The sequence below is a fragment of the Phaethon aethereus genome (assembly GCF_964289735.1).
Source record: "Phaethon aethereus genome assembly, chromosome: 34".
Classification (NCBI taxonomy): Eukaryota; Metazoa; Chordata; class Aves; order Phaethontiformes; family Phaethontidae; genus Phaethon; species Phaethon aethereus.
In genome coordinates, this window is record NC_138610.1 from 138,686 (window position 1) to 155,012 (window position 16,327).

The window sequence follows — 16,327 nt, forward strand, 5'->3', positions numbered from 1 at the left end:
TCGGTGTAAACACGGCGCCGACCCTGCGCTCCTTCCATATAGGGCCCGAAAGCGCGCGGCCCCCGCCCCCCCCCACGGAACCCAGGCGTCCGGCGGGCCCCTCGGGACCCCCCCGAGCGTACACCGGGGGGCGGGGGGCCCCCCCGAGCCCCGTCCCCCCCTCATTAGCAGCGATCGGCGTCGCTCTCCGCCTCTTTAATGCGCTCATCGCCCCCAAATCCAGGCGTGGGGGGAGGGGGGCGCCCCGGAGCCGCCCCTCCCCCCGCCGCGCCCCAGCCCCGGGGTCCGGGCGGGATGGGGGAGGGTCAGTCCTGGGGGGGGCCCCCGGCCCCGAAGCGCTGCCGCAGGGCGGCCACCCGCGTCTCTGTGGGGAGAAGGGGGGTGAAGGGCCGGGGCCCTGAGAACGGGCAGCGGGCAGCCCCCCCCGTGGCGGGGGTGCCCCCCGAGACCCCCGGGTGGGGCCCGGGGTGCCCCCTCCCCACTCACCCATGGCGCGGTGCCGGGGCTCCCCCGCCAGCCGCGTCACCGCCGCCGCCGTGTCGCGCAGCTGGGCCGCGACCCCCAGGCCCTGGGGGCATCGGGGCGGCCGTGGGGTGCCGGCAGCCCCAGGGCCCCCCAGCCCCCCCATGGGGCACAGGGACCCCCCCAAAGCCCTTCTGTGGGGCCCGGAGAGCCCCCAGGACCACCCACCAAGGGCCCTGAGACCCCCAAGTGCGGCACATCCCCCCCCCCCCATGGGGCCCAGGGGCACCCCGACGCCCTCCAGCACATCTGTGGGGCCCAGGGATCCCCCCAAAGCCTCCCTGTGGGGTCGAGGGACCCCCCCCCCCAAAGCCTCCCTGTGGGGTCGAGGGACCCCCCCCCCCCCAAAGCCTCCCTGTGGGGTCGAGGGACCCCCCCCCCCAAAGCCTCCCTGTGGGGCCGAGGGACCCCCCCCCCAAAGCCTCCCTGTGGGGCCCAAGGACCCCCCCAAAGCCTCCCTGTGGGGCCCAAGGACCCCCACCCCACATGGTCTCCCATGGGGTAGAGGCCCCCCCTAAATTCCCCCCATAGGGCCCAGAGTCCCCCCAAATCTTCCTGTATAGGACCCAGGGACCACTCCAGCCTCCCGTGGGGTTCACAACGCCCCTCCCGTGGGGCCCAGGGACCCCCCGATTCCCCCCTGGAGGGACAAGGGCCCCAACCCCCCAACCAGGCGCCCCGGGCTGCCCCCCACCTGCACGAGCTGCCGCAGGCCCTGCCAGACGGGGGGGCCAGGGGGCCGCAGGGGGCGAGGGTGGGGGGCGCCCCCGAGCCCGGGGCGCCCCAGGGGTCCTGCAGCTCCATCGCCCCAAAAGCCGTGGCCAGGGCGGCGAGGTCGCGCCCCGCCACCCCCAGGGCGCGCAGGGCCGGGGGGGCCGGGCCCGGCGACCCCCCCAGCTGGGGGCTCTGCGGAGAAGGGCGTCAGGAGGACCCCCCGGGGCGCCCCGCGCCCCCTCCCCAGGGACCCCCGACCTCACCTGCGCCTCCAGCAGCTCCAGGCGCCGCCGCGCCGCCTCCAGCGCCGCCTCCAGCGCCGGCCCCGCGGGACGGGGCCGGGGTCTCCGGGGCCGGGGGCTGTCGCCGTCCCCGAAGCGGGGCAGCGGCGGGGGGACGGGGGGCTCAGGGCCGCCAGCCCCGCGGGGGTGTCCAGCACCTCGCACAGGAACCGGGTGGTGCGGCGCACGGCGCCGCGCCTGGGGGCGGGGGGGAGGTGTGGGGGCGGCCGTGGGGCCGGGACCCCCGGGAGAGGGGCGGGGGTCACCTACCTGCTCTTGGGGGAGCCCCCGGCCCCCTCCCCCGGCGGGGGGCCGCGTCCAGCAGGTCCCTGATGAACTCCAGCTGCCGCTCGGGGGGCGCCGAGCCCTGGGGGGGCACAGGGGTGACCCCCGGCCCCCCCCGGCCCTCCCCGGCCCCCCCCAGGCCTCCCGGCTCCCACCTCCACCAGCGCCGCGTCGTCAGCGCGGCACAGCATCAGCCGCGCGCCCAGCTCGGCCAGCTCTGCGGGAGACGCGGCGCCGGCTGAAGCGGGGAGGCGGCGCGGGGGCTGCTCGGGGGCGGCCGGGGGGTCGGGGGTGCTACCTCGAAGCCGGGCGTCCTCGGGGCCGTCCTGGAGGGCGGCCAGGCGGGCGGCCAGCGGGGGGTACACCCTGCAAGGGGCGGCGGGGGGTGAGGCGGGGGCGCGGGGCGGGGGCCGGGGGCCGGGGAGCCCCCCCCACCCCGTACCGGGAGCAGGTCCACTCCAGCAGGGCCAGGCGCCGGGCCGAGGGGGTGCAGAGCAGCCGCAGGGCCTCGCCGGCTCCAGCGGGACCACCGGCGCCACGGCGGGGCACGCCAGCGCCTGCGGGACGGCGGCTGTCGGGGCCCCGGGGGGCTGCCGGGGGCTCCCCGGGGCCATCACGGCCCTGTCTGCCCCCGCGAGGTACTGGAGCCCCTTCCCATCCCCCCGCGGTACCGGAGCCTCATCCCACTCCCACCTGAGGCACCGGAGCCCCTTCCCGCCCCCACCTGAGGCACCGGAGCCCCTTCCCGCCCCCCCGGGGTACCGGAGCCCCTTCCCGCCCCCACCTGAGGTACCGGAGCCCCTTCCCGCCCCCCGGGGTACCGGAGCCCCTTCCCGCCCCCACCTGAGGCACCGGAGCCCCCTTCCCGCCCCCACCTGAAGGCACCGGAGCCCCTTCCCGCCCCCACCTGAGGCACCGGAGCCTCCTTCCCGCCCCCCCCGGGGTACCGGAGCCCCTTCCCGCCCCCACCTGAGGCACCGGAGCCCCTTCCCGCCCCCACCTGAGGCACCGGAGCCCCTTCCCGTCCCCACCTGAGGCACGGACTCCTTCCCGTTCCCACCTGAGGCACCGGGACTCCTTCCCGTTCCCCTGAGGTACCGGAGCCCCTTCCCTCCCTCACCTGAGGTACCGGGACCCCTTCCCATGCCCCCCCCCCGGGGCACCGAAGCCCTTTCCCGCCCCCCTGGAGCAACCGGACCCCCAGGCCCCGCGCCACCTCGAGCGCTCCAGCATTGCCGCCGCCTCCGCCTCCGCCGCCATTTCCCGCCCTGAGCAGCCGCCCTCGCCGATTGCGCGCCGCGCCGCGCGCCCGTTGATTGGCCGGCGGTGCCTGGCGGCTCCTCCCAGTGGGCGGGCAGTGCGGCGCCTGCGCAGTCCTTGCCGTCCCTTCCCTACCCACCGCCCACCAGCTGCCCATTGGCCGGAACGCCGCGCCGCGGCCAATGGGGAGGCTTCCCGCCCTGCCGCGAGCAGGCGCGCCGCGCGTCCCACGGCATTGGTAGCCGGCCGCGCTCCGCCTCCTCCTCTCGGCCAATAGGAGCGGGCGGAGCGGCGGCGGCTGCGCAGAGGCGTCCCGCCCCCGGAAGTGGTCGGACAGCGCCGGGACCGCCGCGCCGCCGCCTCCGGGTCCCCCGTGGCCGCCGCCGGCTGAGGTGGGGCGGGGCCGGGCACGTGGGCGCGTGACCGGGCTCGGCAACCGCGGGGAGGGGGGGGAGGGGAACCGGCCGTGACGCCGCGGCCACGGGGAGGGGGCAGGAATGAGGGTGGCGGCGCGGCGTGACGTCACTGCCAGGCAGCAGCCTGCCCTCATGACATCACTGCCACGTCCGATCGGGACGAGGCCCCTCTCCCCGCTCACCACGGGATGGTGGCGTCGTGACGCAACGTCACGCGCTGACGCCATCGTGCAGGGGGCGGATGACCCGGTGCGAGGTCACCGCCGCCCGCCGTGACGTCACGGTGCCGCTCCCCGCAGGCCGCCATGGAGCTGGAGCCGGCGGAGGCGCGAGGGGCCTGGCCGGGCGGGGCCGAGGCCCGCGCCCGCTTCCGCATCGCCCGCTTCATCATGGAGGCCGGTAAGGGCGGGGCCGTGACATCACCGGGGGGGGGGGGGCAGGGGGGACGCCACTGCGAGGCGGGCTGTGACATCACGGTGACGTCGTGGCGCCGGCAGGCATCAAGCTGGGGCTGGGCTCGGTGGCCCTGGCCACGGCCTGCGCCGCCTTCCACCGCTTCGCCCGGGCCGTGGGGCCGGCCGCCCCCCACGACCCCCACCTGGTGGCCGCCGCCGCCCTCTTCCTGGCCGCCAAGGCCCAGGGGACGCCCCTGCGCGCCCGCGACGTCCTCAACGTCGCCCACAGGTACCCCGGGCCCCCGACGCCCGCCCTGGCCCCCCTCGGGCCCCCCCAAACCCACCCTGCGGCCCCCTGACACCCATCCTGGGGGTGGCCTGACCCCCCCCCGGAGCCCCCCGCCGCGGGACGCCGCCCCAGCGCCGCAGCGGCGTGGCCGTGCCCGCAGGTGCCTGCACCCCGGGCAGCCGCCCCCGGGGCCGGGGCGGGGGGTTCTGGGGGCTGCGGGACAGCCTGCTGCAGTGCGAGCTGCTGCTGCTGCGCGTGCTCCGCTTCCGCGTCCCCGTCGCACACCCCCACAAGGTGAGGCCCCCGCGCCCCCCGGGACCCTCCCCGAACACCTACGGGTTCCCCGGGAGACCCCCGTGCCCCCTCCCCGGTCACGCTGCAGCTCCGTGGGGCCCGGGGAAACCCCTGGGACCCCCAGAGACCCCTCCTGGCCACCCCAAAGGCCTTGGGGCCACCCAGGGCCCCCCCCGTGCCCTGAGGGACCCCCCTGGGAACCCCCAGCCCCAGCCCTAGGGACCCCTCTAGGACCCACTGGGACACCCCCCCCAGCCCTGGGACACCCACACACCTCCCTGGGACCACCCCCCGGGACCACCCCCCCAGCCCTAGGAAGCTGCTGGAACCCCCCCCACCCCTGGGACCCTTATGGGACGCCCCCCCACACCCCTGGGACCCCCTATGCCCCTGGGACCCCTGTGGGACCCCATCAGGCCTGGGACCCCTATGGGACGCCCCCCATGCCCCGGGACCCCTGCGGGACCCCCCCAAGGCCCCTGGGACCCCTATGGGACCCCCCCACGCCCCTGGGATCCCTCTGGGGGGTGTGGGCGCGGTGGGGGTCGCTGACGCCCCCCCATCCGTGCCCCCCCCCCCCAGTACCTGGTGCAGTACCTGCTGGCGCTGGGGCGCTGGGGGCGGCGGGGAGGCTGGGGGCACCCGCGGGTGCCGGGGGTCTCCTGGGCGCTGGTGCGGGACGGGGCGGCGGGGGGGCTGGGGCTGCGGTACCCCCCCCAGCACCTGGCCGCCGCCGCCCTCCACCTGGCCCTGGCCCTCTGCGGCCGCCCGGCCCCCCCGGGCAGCCCCCCGCGCTGGTGGCAGGTAAGGGGGGGCGGGGGGGTGGGGCTGGGGGGCGCGGGGGGGGCGGGGCTGACGCGCTGTGCCCCCCCCCAGGTGCTGAGCCCGGGGCTGGGCCCCCAGGAGCTGGAGGAGATCGAGCGGGAGCTGCTGGGGCTCTACAGCCTCGACACCCAGGTGGGGGGCAGCCCCCCGGCGCGCGACTGAGCCCCCCGGCGCGCGCCCGCCCGCCCCCCGCGCCGCCTGCAGCCGCTCGTTCCGTAACCTCTTTAATGACCCGCGCGGGGTGGGGGGCGCGCGCAGGCGCGTAATAAACGGTGACGCACCCGCACGCCCTTGGCAGCGCCGGCCGCCCCACGGCCGCCCCACGGCCGCCCTAGAGCGACGTCTCCAGGCTGTGGAGGCGGCCGGGGGGGGCTCCCCGCGGCGGGGGGGCCTCGCTCTCGGCGTCGGTCTCGTCGATGAGGGGGATGTCCCGCGTGTCCCCAAAGAGCAGCGGGGGGGGCGCCGCCGGCGGGGGGCCGGGGCGCGCCTCGGGGCGCGGGGGGGGCCCCCCCAGCGAGCTGCGGAAGGCCCGCACCACCCGCATCTGGGGGGCGGGGGGTCAGCGGGGGGCGCGGGCCCCACCCCCCCAGGAATGGGGGGCAGCGAGAGGGGCTGGGGGTGGGGAGGGGCTGCGGAGGGGGAATGGGGGGTCTCCCGGGGCGGGGGGGGCCTTGGGGTGTCCCCTGGGGGGGGCCGGGGGCAGGGCTCCTGCGCACCCCGGGGGGGCGGGCCACAAGGTCAGAGGTTGGGGGTCACGGTGCTGGTAGGGGGCTGGGGGGGCTCATGGGGTCAGGACCCCCCTGTGCAGAACAGTGTTGGGGGCTGCAGGGCCAGAGGGGGACCCTTAAGGTCAAAGGCTGAGGGTCAGAGGCCATAGGGGAGCCTTGGGGTCAGAGGTCGAGGGTCAGGGTCAAGGCAGGCTCTGAGGTTGGGGGTTTGAGGTCAGAGGTCGAGGGTCAGGGGCCCATAAGGTCAGGGGTGAAGGGTCAGCGGTCTGTAGGGCCAGCAGGGAGGGGCGGGGCCAGGCTCCCATGGGCAGGGGGTCTCCCTGCATTGGCTGGGGGTCAGAGGTCAGGGGTCGGGGGTCAGGGGTGCGCCCACCTGCGTCTGGATGCGGTTGAGGCCGCGCACCCAGAGCACCTGCCCCCGGCGCAGCGCCCGCTCGGCCGCGTCCTCCTCTTCCTCCTCGTCCTCCTCCTCCGGCCGCCGCGGCTCCGCCCGGCCCCGCCCCGCCCCGGGGCACCGCAGCCGCCCCCCGGGCACCCAGGCCATGACCTGCGGGGCGAGGGCAGCGGGTTAACGAGGGTAACGAGGGTAACGGGGTAACGAGGGCACCCAGGCCATCACCTGCGGGGCGAGGGCAGCGGGTTAACGAGGGTAACGAGGGTAACGGGGTAACGAGGGCACCCAGGCCATCACCTGCGGGGCGAGGGCAGCGGGTTAACGAGGGTAACGAGGGTAACGGGGTAACGAGGGCACCCAGGCCATCACCTGCGGGGCGAGGGCAGCGGGTTAACGAGGGTAACGGGGTAACGAGGGTAACAAGGGTAATGGGTTAATGAGGGCACCCAGGCCATGGGCACCTGTGGGGTGAGGGGAACGGGGTTAATGAGGGTAACGAGGGTAACTGGGGCACCCAGGCCATCATCTGCGGGGCAAGGGCAATGAGGTTAACGAGGGTAACGAGGGTAACAAGGGCACCCAGGCCATCATCTGCGGGGCGAGGGTAATGGGGTAACGAGGTTAACGAGGCTAATGCCAGTCACAGGGGTAACAAGGGTAAAGGGGGCACCCGGGCCAGCACCTGCGCCGGGGATGAGCCTAACGAGGGTAACGGGGCTAACGAGGCCTCGGGGACCCGGCGCCCACGCCAGCACCTGGGCCCCCCAGGAGCCCGCCCCGTTCGGGGTAACGGGGGTGACGAGGGGGCAGCTCTGCCCTGGCAGGGCCCGAGGAGGCCGAGGCCCGGCCGGGTTAATGAGCAGAGGGGTCAGGGAGGTTAACGAGGGCAGGAGGCTAATGAGCCCCAGCACGGCTGGCCTCCTTAGGAGGTTAATGAGGTTAATGAGGTTAGCGAGGCCGCAGCAGAGGAGGCAGGAGCAGGCCCAGCCCCACCCTTGTGGGGCTAACGAGGGGAGCGGCGCAGCCCCCCAGCCCCTCCAGGGGGAAGGGGGCACCACAGATAACGGGGTGTCCCCCTTCCCCGGCCATCCCGGGTCCCCGGGGGGCGCAGGGGGCCGTGTGGGGCCCGGACGCCGGGCGTGCCGTGGGGCAGGGCGCCCCGCTACGTACCTGCCCCCAGACGAGCTCGCCGACCCCCACGAAGAGGCACCACAGCCACTGCTCGGCGCTGAGCGGGGAGCAGCTGAAGGGCTTCCCCCCGAACTGCACGATGACGATCTGGGGGGCACAGCGGGGGCTCAGCGGGGTCCCCGGCCACCCCGCGGGGTCCCTGTGGGGAGCTGGGGGTCCCTATAACGTCCCCCATGGGGTGACAGAGGGCCCGTGGGGAGCCCCATGGGTGCCAGAGGATCCCGTAGGGGTCTGGGGTCCCCATGGGTGAGGGGGTCCTCAGGGCTGCTGGGGGTCTCCCTGGGGTGCCCAGGGGTGAGGGGGTCCCCCTGGGGTCCCCAGGGCTGCTGGGGGTGCCCCTGACCCCCATGGCCCACCTGGAGGTGCGGGTGCCCAGGACGATGGAGCAGATGCTGGGGCTGTCGGGGGTCCCCAGGGGGCCCCTCCATGCCTGGGTGTCTCCCCGGGGGTCCCTCTGGGCCCCCCCTCTGTGTCCAGTGTCCCCATGGGTCACCTCCGCAGCTGGGGGGCCCTGAGGGTCCCCGTGGCCCACCTGGATGGGGAAGGTGCCTGGGATGATAGAGCAGAAGACGGGGGTGTCCGGGGGTCCCCACAGGTCCCTGCAGCCCACCTGGGTGACAGGAGCACCCGGAGGAGGTCATGAGGTCCCTGGGGAGCCGGGGTCTCCAGCAGTCCCCTCCACATCTGGGGGGTCCTTCTGGGTCCCCACGGAGCCTTTGGGGTTCCCTCCACGTCTGGGTGTCCCCTCCACATCTGGGGGTCCCTGGGGGGGGGGGTGTGTGTCTCTGGGGGTCCCCTCCACATCTAGGGGTCCCCAAGGGGTCTCTGCAGGTTCCCCCCCACTTCCAGGGGGTCCAGGGGGTCCCCTCCATCTCTGGGCAGCACCATGGGTCTCCGCAGCCCCCCGAGGATGGCAAAGGTGCCTGGGACAACGGGAGAGGACAACAAGGTCCCCACAGGTCCCCCACGGTTCGGGGGTCCCCACGGCCCCCCCTCGGCGTGTCGGGGTGCCCCCGCGTCACCCCGCGCCCCACCTGGACGGCGAAGGTGCCCAGGACGATGGAGCAGAAGATGGGGTTGGCGAAGATGCCATCGAAGACGTTCCTCTCGCCGTGGATCTTGCGGGCGTTGATCTCGTTGAAGAGCTGCATCATGACGAAGGTGTTGAAGATGATGGTGTAGTGCTCCGAGGGCGGCGCGTGCAGGGGGGCGTTGCGCCCGCTGTCGATGTCAAAGAAGACCTCCCCTGCCGGGGGGGTGGGGGCCGTGTCAGCCCGAGGGGGCCGCCGGCTGCTCCAGCCCGCCCTGGGGCATGGACCCCGCTGGGGGCACTGCCGTGGGCGTGAGACCCCTCCCTGCATCTCCCGTGGGACATGGGACCCCCCCTGGGGGCACTGCCATGGGCGTGAGACCCCTCCCTGCATCTCTCGTGGGACATGGGACCCCTCTGGGGGCACTGCCATGGGCGTGAGACCCCCCTGGGGATACAGCCATGGGCATGGGACCCTTCCCCACGTCTCCCGTGGGCCCACCCCCGGGCCACAGCCACGGGTACGGGACCCTCGGCTAACGCCGGCCAGGGCTGCGCGGGCGCGGCGGGCCCCACGCGCACGCACCGACGAAGAGGAGGGTGAAGATGATGACGAGCTGGTAGGCGGCGTGGCCCAGGATGTTCTTCAGCATGGTGCGGGAGATGAGGGGCTTGTTGCGGCCGTAGGGCTTGCGCAGCAGCAGGGCCTCCGTGGGCGGCTCGGTGGCCAGCGCCAGCGAGGCGAAGGTGTCCATGATGAGGTTGACCCACAGCATCTGCACGGCCTTCAGCGGGGAGTCCTGCGGGGGCGGCGGGACAGGCGGACGGCCTCCGTCTCCCCCCGCGCCCCCGCCGCGGAGGCCCCCGCCGCCCCCCGCGCCCCACCTGGGTGATGCAGGCCCCGGTGAAGGCCACCACCACGGCCACCACGTTGACGGTCAGCTGGAACTGGAGGAACTTGGAGATGCTGTCGTAGACGTTGCGGCCCCACATCACCGCCTTGACGATGCTGGAGAAGTTGTCGTCCGTCAGGATGATGTCGGACGCCTCCTTGGCCACGTCCGTCCCCGCGATGCCCTGGGGAGACCCGAGGGTGGGCGAGGGGAAAGGGGGGACCCTGAGGCAGGACGGCGGGGCGGCTGCTGGGGAGACGCTGGGGGTCTCCGGGGTGGGAAGGGGTCGGGGGACCCCCCAGGACAGAGTCGGGGGTAACGGGGGCAGGAATGGAGGTTCCTACGGTGACGGTCCCCTGAGGGGGGATGTGGGGGTCCCCTGAGGGGGTGGAGAGGGTCCGGGGGTCCCGAGGGGGACAGGGAGGGTCGGGGGGTGCCGGGGGCCCGTTTTGGGGGCTGGGTTACCATGGCGAAGCCCACGTCGGCCTTCTTGAGCGCGGGGCCGTCGTTGGTGCCGTCCCCCGTGACGGCCACCACCTGCCGCTGGTCCCCGATGGTGCTGTCGATGATCCCTGGGGAGGGGCGCGGTGGGGACCCCGACCGGCCTCTGGGCACCCCTGAAACCCCCTACGCCCCCCCTTCACCCCAAACGCCCCCTAGACACCCTCCTTGCCCCCCAGGTTCCCTCCTGCACCCCCTGCTCCCCACATGCCCCCAGCCCCACCTTTGACCAGGGTGTGCTTGTCGGCGGGCGACGACCGCGCCAGGACGCGCAGCTTGGGCCAGACCTTATCGAGGCGCTCCTGCTCGACCTGGGGGGCACGGGGCGGGGTCAGCTCCCCTGCCCCCAAACTGTGGGGCAGCCCCACGGGATGAGGCCCCTGTCATCCTGGTGTCCCCCTCCAAAGACCTCAACTCATTTCCCCCCCCAAGTCCATCCCAGTGCCTCCCAGTCCATCCCAAGGTCTTCTCCCAGTGCCCCCAGTCCATCCCAGTGCCCCCCAGTCATCCAGGCATCCCCCAGTCCATCCCAGGGTCTTCTCCCAGTGCCCTCAGTCCATCCCAGTGCCCCCCAGTCCATCCCAGTGCCCCCCGTACCTCCCCCTTCTCGTTGCGGATGCGGCGGTTGAACTCCTTCCCCTCCAGGCAGAGCCAGTCCTCGCCGGCGGGCAGGATGCCGCACTTGGCCGCGATGGCCCGCGCCGTGTTCAGGTTGTCCCCCGTCACCATCCGCACCGTGATCCCGGCGCGCTGGCACTTCCGGATGGCCTCGGGCACCTGCGGCACCCCGGGCGGTCGGGCACCCCTGGCCCCGCGTCCCGCCCCCGCCGGTCCCCAGCCTGCATCCCCGCGCCCCGTCCCCCCGCGTCCCCCGCCCTCCTCCCCGCACCTCGGGGCGCACGGGGTCCTCGATGCCGACGACAGCGATGCAGGTGAGCTCGCCCACGACGGCGGCCTCGTCGTCCCAGGGGGGCTCGGGCGCGGGGGGGAAGTCGCGGAAGGCCAGCACCAGGGTGCGCAGGCCGGCCGCCGCCATCGGCTCCACCACCTTCCGCACCACGTCCTCGCGGTCCCGCGGCCCGAAGGCCCGCGCCTCCCCGCCGCCCCCCAGGATGGCGCAGCACCTGCCGGCACCGGGGAGGGGGCGTCCCTGGGGGGCCCGCGGGGGCGGCCCCCGTCCCCGGGGCCGGTTTCGGGGCGCGGGTCTCCCTCGCAGGGAGGGGCGCGGCCGCCCTCACCGGCGCAGCAGGATCTCGGAGGCGCCCTTGCTGTAGAGGCGGAAGCCGCCGGCGGGCAGGCGGGTGACGGTGCTCATGGACTTGCGGACGGAGTTGAAGGTGTAGACCTTGTGGAGCCGCTCCTCGGGCACCTGCGCCCGCACCGCCTCGTAGTCCCGCCGCAGCGCCAGCACCAGCCCCAGCAGCGCGCACTCCGTCTTGTTCCCCACCTGCCGCGGCAGCCCCCCGGCCGTCTCGGGGGGCTGGGGGCCGCGGGGGGCGGCAGGGGCGGGAATGGGGCAGGTGGGGGGCAAGGGGGGGCAGATACGGGGCAGCAGGGGCAGGTGGGGGGTGGCAAGGGTGGGTATGGGGGTCAGGAGGCAGATATAGGGACCAGGGGGAAGAGATGTTGGGGTCAGGGATGGATATAGGGCAGCACGAGGGCATATGGGGGGGGGGCAGATATAGGGGTCGGGAGGGCAAATACAAGGGTTGGGGAGAAAGATATGGGGGTCGGGGGACAGATATTGGGGGCAGGGATGAATATGGGGGTCAGGGGGCAGATATGGGGCAGCAGAGGTGGGTATGGGGGCAGGTATAGGGGTCGGAGGGCAGATATGGGGCAGCAGGGGTGGGTATGGGGGCAGGTATAGGGGTTGGGGGATAGATATGGGGCAGCAGGGGTGGGTACAGGGGCCAGAAACAGGACGGGGGGGGGCAAAGAGGGGCCGTTAGGGGCAGAGAGCAGAGTGGGCTCAAACAGGGGTCCCTGGGAGCGCTGAGCAACCCCCGGTGTCCCACCCGCCGGGGGTCCCGAGCCCCCCCCGGGGTCCCAGAGGCGCGCGGGGCGGCGGCGGCGGGGTCCCCCGCTGCCCCCGTCCCCTCACCAGGATCTTGGTGGTGTAGGCGCTGTTGATGGCGATGGCCTGCACGAGGAGGTCGAGGGTGCGGGGGGCGACGCCGGCGGGGTCGGGGGGCGCGCGGAAGTGGGTGTCCCCCAGGAAGGCCTGCACCACCGTCATGCGGTTGGTGGTGAGCGTCCCCGTCTTGTCAGAGCAGATGGCCGTGGCGTTGCCCATCGTCTCGCAGGCGTCCAGGTGCCGCACCAGGTTGTTGTCCCGCATCATTTTCTGGGGGGGGAGACGGGGGGCGCTGGGGAGGGGTGGGGGGCACCCAGCGGCACCCCGGGGCGGGGGGAGCTGTGCCGGGGTCTGGGAGGGGCGGATGGACCCAGAGGACGGACGAACAGAGAGCTCCGGAGATGGACGGTGGGCTCGGGGGGAGAGGGACAGACGGAGGGGTGGGCGCATGGGGAAAAGCGCGGAGGAGAGGCAGAGGGACGGGGAACGGAGGACAGACAGACAGAGGGACAGAGGGAACGGCGGACCCATCCACGGCGGGATGGGCGAGCTCTGAGGACGGAGGGACGAAGGGATGGCGGAGCAGACGGACAGAACAGCTTGGGGGACGGACTGACAGAGACGGAGACGAGCGAGAGCTCGCAGGACGGAGGGACGGACGGACGGACGGGCAGACGGATGGAGGAGCTCTGAGGACAGACAGACGGGGCGGGGCGCTGGGAGGGCCTGACCTTGACGGAGTAGGCGAGGGAGATGGTGACGGCCAGCGGCAGCCCCTCAGGGACGGCCACCACCAGGACGGTGACGCCGATGATGAAGAACTTGACCCAGTACTGGACGTAGACGGGGGTGCACTCGGCCAGCCAGGGCCGGCCCTCCACCACGAAGGTCTCGATGACGAAGTAGAGCACCAGGATGATCACCGTCACCGCCGACATCACCAGCCCTGCCGCACAGCGCCCTCAGGCACCCGCCGGCGGGGCGGGGGGACACGTCCCCGTCCCGGGGGGACCCGGGCGCCCACCTGCCTTGCCGATCTGCACGGCCAGCTTGGTGAGCTTGCCCTGCAGCACCGACTTCTCCTTCTTGGGGCCGCTGCTCCGCTGCCGCTCCCGCTCCTCCACGTCCCCCCCCTCCGCGCTCTTCAGCGGCTGCATCTCCATCGCCACCGCCCCGTCCTGCTTCTTGGCTGGGGACACCCACACGGCCCCGTCGGCGGGGAGGGGGATACGCCGGCGAGGCTCTGGGCGTGGCCCCCCGCCGGCCCCCGCCCCGGCGAGGGACCCCGGCGCACCTTTGCTCTGCAGGTTCTCCGCCGCGCCGTCCTGGGGCTTCCCTGCGGCAGGAGGGACGGCGCCGGCGTCAGACGGGACGAGATGCGGCGGGGAGGACGGGGCTGGGGACCCCCCGGCGCCCCCCACGCCAACCAGAGCCCGTCCCGAGCCAACCCAGAGCCCACGGGGAGTCACCCCACCCGCAGGGACGCGGAGCCCCACCTTTCTTCTCCTTCTTCTCCTTCTTCTCCTCCTCCTCCTCCCCGCCGGCGCCCAGCAAGGTGAAGATGATGCCGGTCTGCGAGTTGACGCCCACGGCCGTCACCACCATCTTCCCCGAGCCCTCCATGACGTGGGTGCCTGCGCGCGGGGGGGGACGCAGGGGGTCACAGCGGGGTCCCCCAGCCCCCCGAACGCCCCCAGCCGGCCCCGCCTCACCCGAGAGCAGCATGGGGTCCTTGTCGACCGACTTGCGGACGTGGTCGGACTCCCCCGTCAGCGCGCTCTCGTCGATCTTCAGGTCGTTGCCTTGGATCAGGACTCCGTCAGCTGGCAACAGGTCGCCTGGAGAGAGGCTGCGTCACCCCGGCGTGCCCCTCTACCCCGGCGTCGGGGCTGCCAGAGCCCCCAGCACCCCGGCGTGCCCCTCTACCCTGGCGTCGGGGCTGCCAGAGCCCTCAGCGCCCCGGCGGGTCCCTCTACCGAGGCGTCTGGGCTGCCAGAGCCCTCAGCACCCCGGCATGCTCCTCTACCCAGGCGTCGGGGCTGCCAGAGCCCCCAGCGTGCCCCTCTACCGCGGCGTCTGGGCTGCCAGAGCCCCTAGCGCCCCGGCGTGCCCCTCTACCCCGGCGTCGGGGCTGCCAGAGCCCCCAGCGCCCTGATGGGCCCCTCCTGCCCGGCGCCGCGGCACTCACCGTACTTGACCTGGGCGACGTCGCCCACCACCAGCTCGGCGACGGGGACCTGTGCCTGGCGGCCGTGGCGCACGACGGCGAAGCGCTGCTCCTGCTCGATGCGGCTCTGCAGCCCACGGAACTGGCGCTCCTTGCTCCAGTCGTTGAAGGCGGTGACGAGGACGACGCAGGCCACCGACAGCAGGATGGCCGCCCCCTCGATCCAGCCCGCCTCCGCCTCCCCCTCGTCCTCCGCACCCCCCGAGGCGTGGCCGCAGACTGTGGGGCGGCGAGGGTGGACGTCAGGACTCCGCGGGGGACGGCGTCGGGGCGTGGGGACGGCGTCGGGGCGTGGGGACGGCGGCACGGTGGGGATGGCATCAGCCCACCGATGGGGACGTGGGGGTGACGCCAGGCCGGGATGGGGACGGGGGGACATGGGGACGGGGCAGGAGTGGAGGGGGCCACGGGGGAGAGCCGGGGGACGGGGTCGGATAGGGACGGGACGCAGGGGACAGCACCAAGGGGCGCGAGGGGGACGCCGGGGACAGCGGTGTCCCTCCGTCCCCCACGCGGGGGTCCGCCCCAGCCCCCCCAGGCTCCCCACCTTTGGCGTCCCCCGAGGCCCCCGCGCCGCCGGCGCCCCCCACCTTCGGTGTCCCCGCTGGGGGGGGCGTAGAAGGAGAGCCCCAGGGAGACGACGGCGGCCACCTCGAGGATGATGAGGGTGACGTCCTGCAGCGCCTCCCACACCAGCTCCGCGAAGGTCTTGGGGCGCTTCGGGGGGATCCAGTTCTGGCCGAAGACCTGGCGCCGCCGCTCCAGCTCCGCCGCCCCCTCCGACAGCCCTGGGGGGCGCCCGGACGCCTGGGTCCCCCCTGCGTCGGGGTGCCCCCAGCCCCCCCTCCTGCCGGGGGTGCCCTGGGACCCCTGGGGGGGCAGCAAGGTCTCAGGGGGGCCTTGGAGGACAATGGGATCCCTGGGGGGGGTCTCTGGGGGGTCCCAGGTTTCTGGGGGTCCCACAGGGACCAGTGAGGTCTCTGGGGGGTCCCTGATGGTTCCCAAGGGACAGGGAGGTTCCTGGGGGGACAGTGAGATCCCCTGGGGGGTCCCAGGGAGGGGGGGGAGGTCCCAGGGAGGTCCCGGGGGGTCCATAGGAGAGGACCTGGGGCGTGCCGGGGAGACCTCCCGAGGTCCCTGAGGGGCCCCAGGGGTCCCTAGGGGATGGGGCGGCCTCTGGGGGTCCCGGGGCGGCGTTACCGTCGGTGGGCGAGGTGCGGAGGCGGCGGCAGAGCCCGTGGACGTCCCCGTAGGCCTCCTGCACCTTCAGCAGGGCCTCGGCGCCGCGCAGCTCCATCAGCGCCCGCAGCTCCGCCAGGCTGCAGCCGAAGCCCCCCCCGGGGCCGGCCTCCCCCGCGCTGTTGGCCAGGTCCCCCATGGCGCCGGCGGCCTGCGGGGACGGGGACCCGGCGCGCTGGGGGCGCGGAAGGGCCGGGGCCGGGGGGCTTGGGGGCAGGGGACACAGGAGGGACAAGGGATGCGGCTTGGGGACAGCGTTGGGGGTTTAGGGACACCATAGGGGCTGGGGGACACCGGGGAGAAAGGACACAGGAGACAACTTGGGGACATCGCTGGGGCAGGGGACATCGCTGGGGACACGACACACGGCTTAGGAACACGGCTGAGGACAAGTGGCGCTGCCAGGGACAGAGCACGTGGCTCGGTGACATCGTCAGGGACACGGGGCACGGCTTGGGGACATCTTTAGGGACAAGGGCCGTCCTCGGGGGCTGGGGGCATCCTTAGGGACCAGGGACACCACTGGGGTCATCGACAGGGACCGGGGCCATCGCTGGGGCCGGGGGTCTCTCACCTGCTCAGCGGTGGCGGGGCCCGGGGGGGGTCATGCCGGGGGGCCCCCCCTGGCTGGTCGCTCGCCCCCGTGGGGGGGCCAGGCCATGGACGGCGCCAGGGTCAGGGGCGGCCGCCCCCCCTGCCTGGGCCACACCTGGGGACAGGGCTGTCACCCACGGCCCAGCACGGGCCAGTAGCTCCCAGTCTGCCC

At 74.4% G+C, this 16,327-nt stretch overlaps 3 protein-coding genes across 3 annotated transcripts; 1 reads left to right on the forward strand and 2 right to left on the reverse strand.

The window, feature by feature from the left end:
* Window positions 1-305: 305 nt before the first annotated feature.
* Window positions 306-3,062, reverse strand: HAUS7 (HAUS augmin like complex subunit 7; the record flags this gene model as incomplete). Its single annotated transcript, XM_082012269.1, is given in 14 exon segments — window positions 306-364; window positions 487-568; window positions 1,217-1,254; window positions 1,257-1,428; window positions 1,500-1,633; window positions 1,636-1,715; window positions 1,788-1,830; window positions 1,833-1,884; window positions 1,958-2,019; window positions 2,101-2,168; window positions 2,245-2,314; window positions 2,317-2,359; window positions 3,019-3,023; window positions 3,026-3,062. Coding segments are annotated over 14 exon segments (945 nt in total).
* A 721-nt stretch (window positions 3,063-3,783) lies between these two features.
* On the forward strand, window positions 3,784-5,515 carry CCNQ (cyclin Q; the record flags this gene model as incomplete). Its single annotated transcript, XM_082012270.1, is given in 6 exon segments — window positions 3,784-3,877; window positions 3,976-4,162; window positions 4,323-4,350; window positions 4,352-4,456; window positions 5,039-5,260; window positions 5,333-5,515. Coding segments are annotated over 6 exon segments (747 nt in total). The 3' UTR covers window positions 5,444-5,515.
* Window positions 5,506-15,970, reverse strand: ATP2B3 (ATPase plasma membrane Ca2+ transporting 3; the record flags this gene model as incomplete). Its single annotated transcript, XM_082012285.1, is given in 21 exon segments — window positions 5,506-5,660; window positions 5,663-5,825; window positions 6,383-6,556; window positions 7,574-7,681; window positions 8,629-8,840; window positions 9,211-9,424; window positions 9,510-9,701; window positions 9,983-10,089; window positions 10,242-10,329; window positions 10,616-10,795; window positions 10,908-11,142; window positions 11,257-11,498; window positions 12,123-12,365; window positions 12,827-13,041; window positions 13,120-13,284; window positions 13,390-13,431; window positions 13,592-13,729; window positions 13,808-13,933; window positions 14,284-14,541; window positions 14,913-15,110; window positions 15,523-15,970. Coding segments are annotated over 21 exon segments (3,633 nt in total). The 5' UTR covers window positions 15,701-15,970.
* Between the last annotated feature and the right edge of the window lie 357 nt (window positions 15,971-16,327).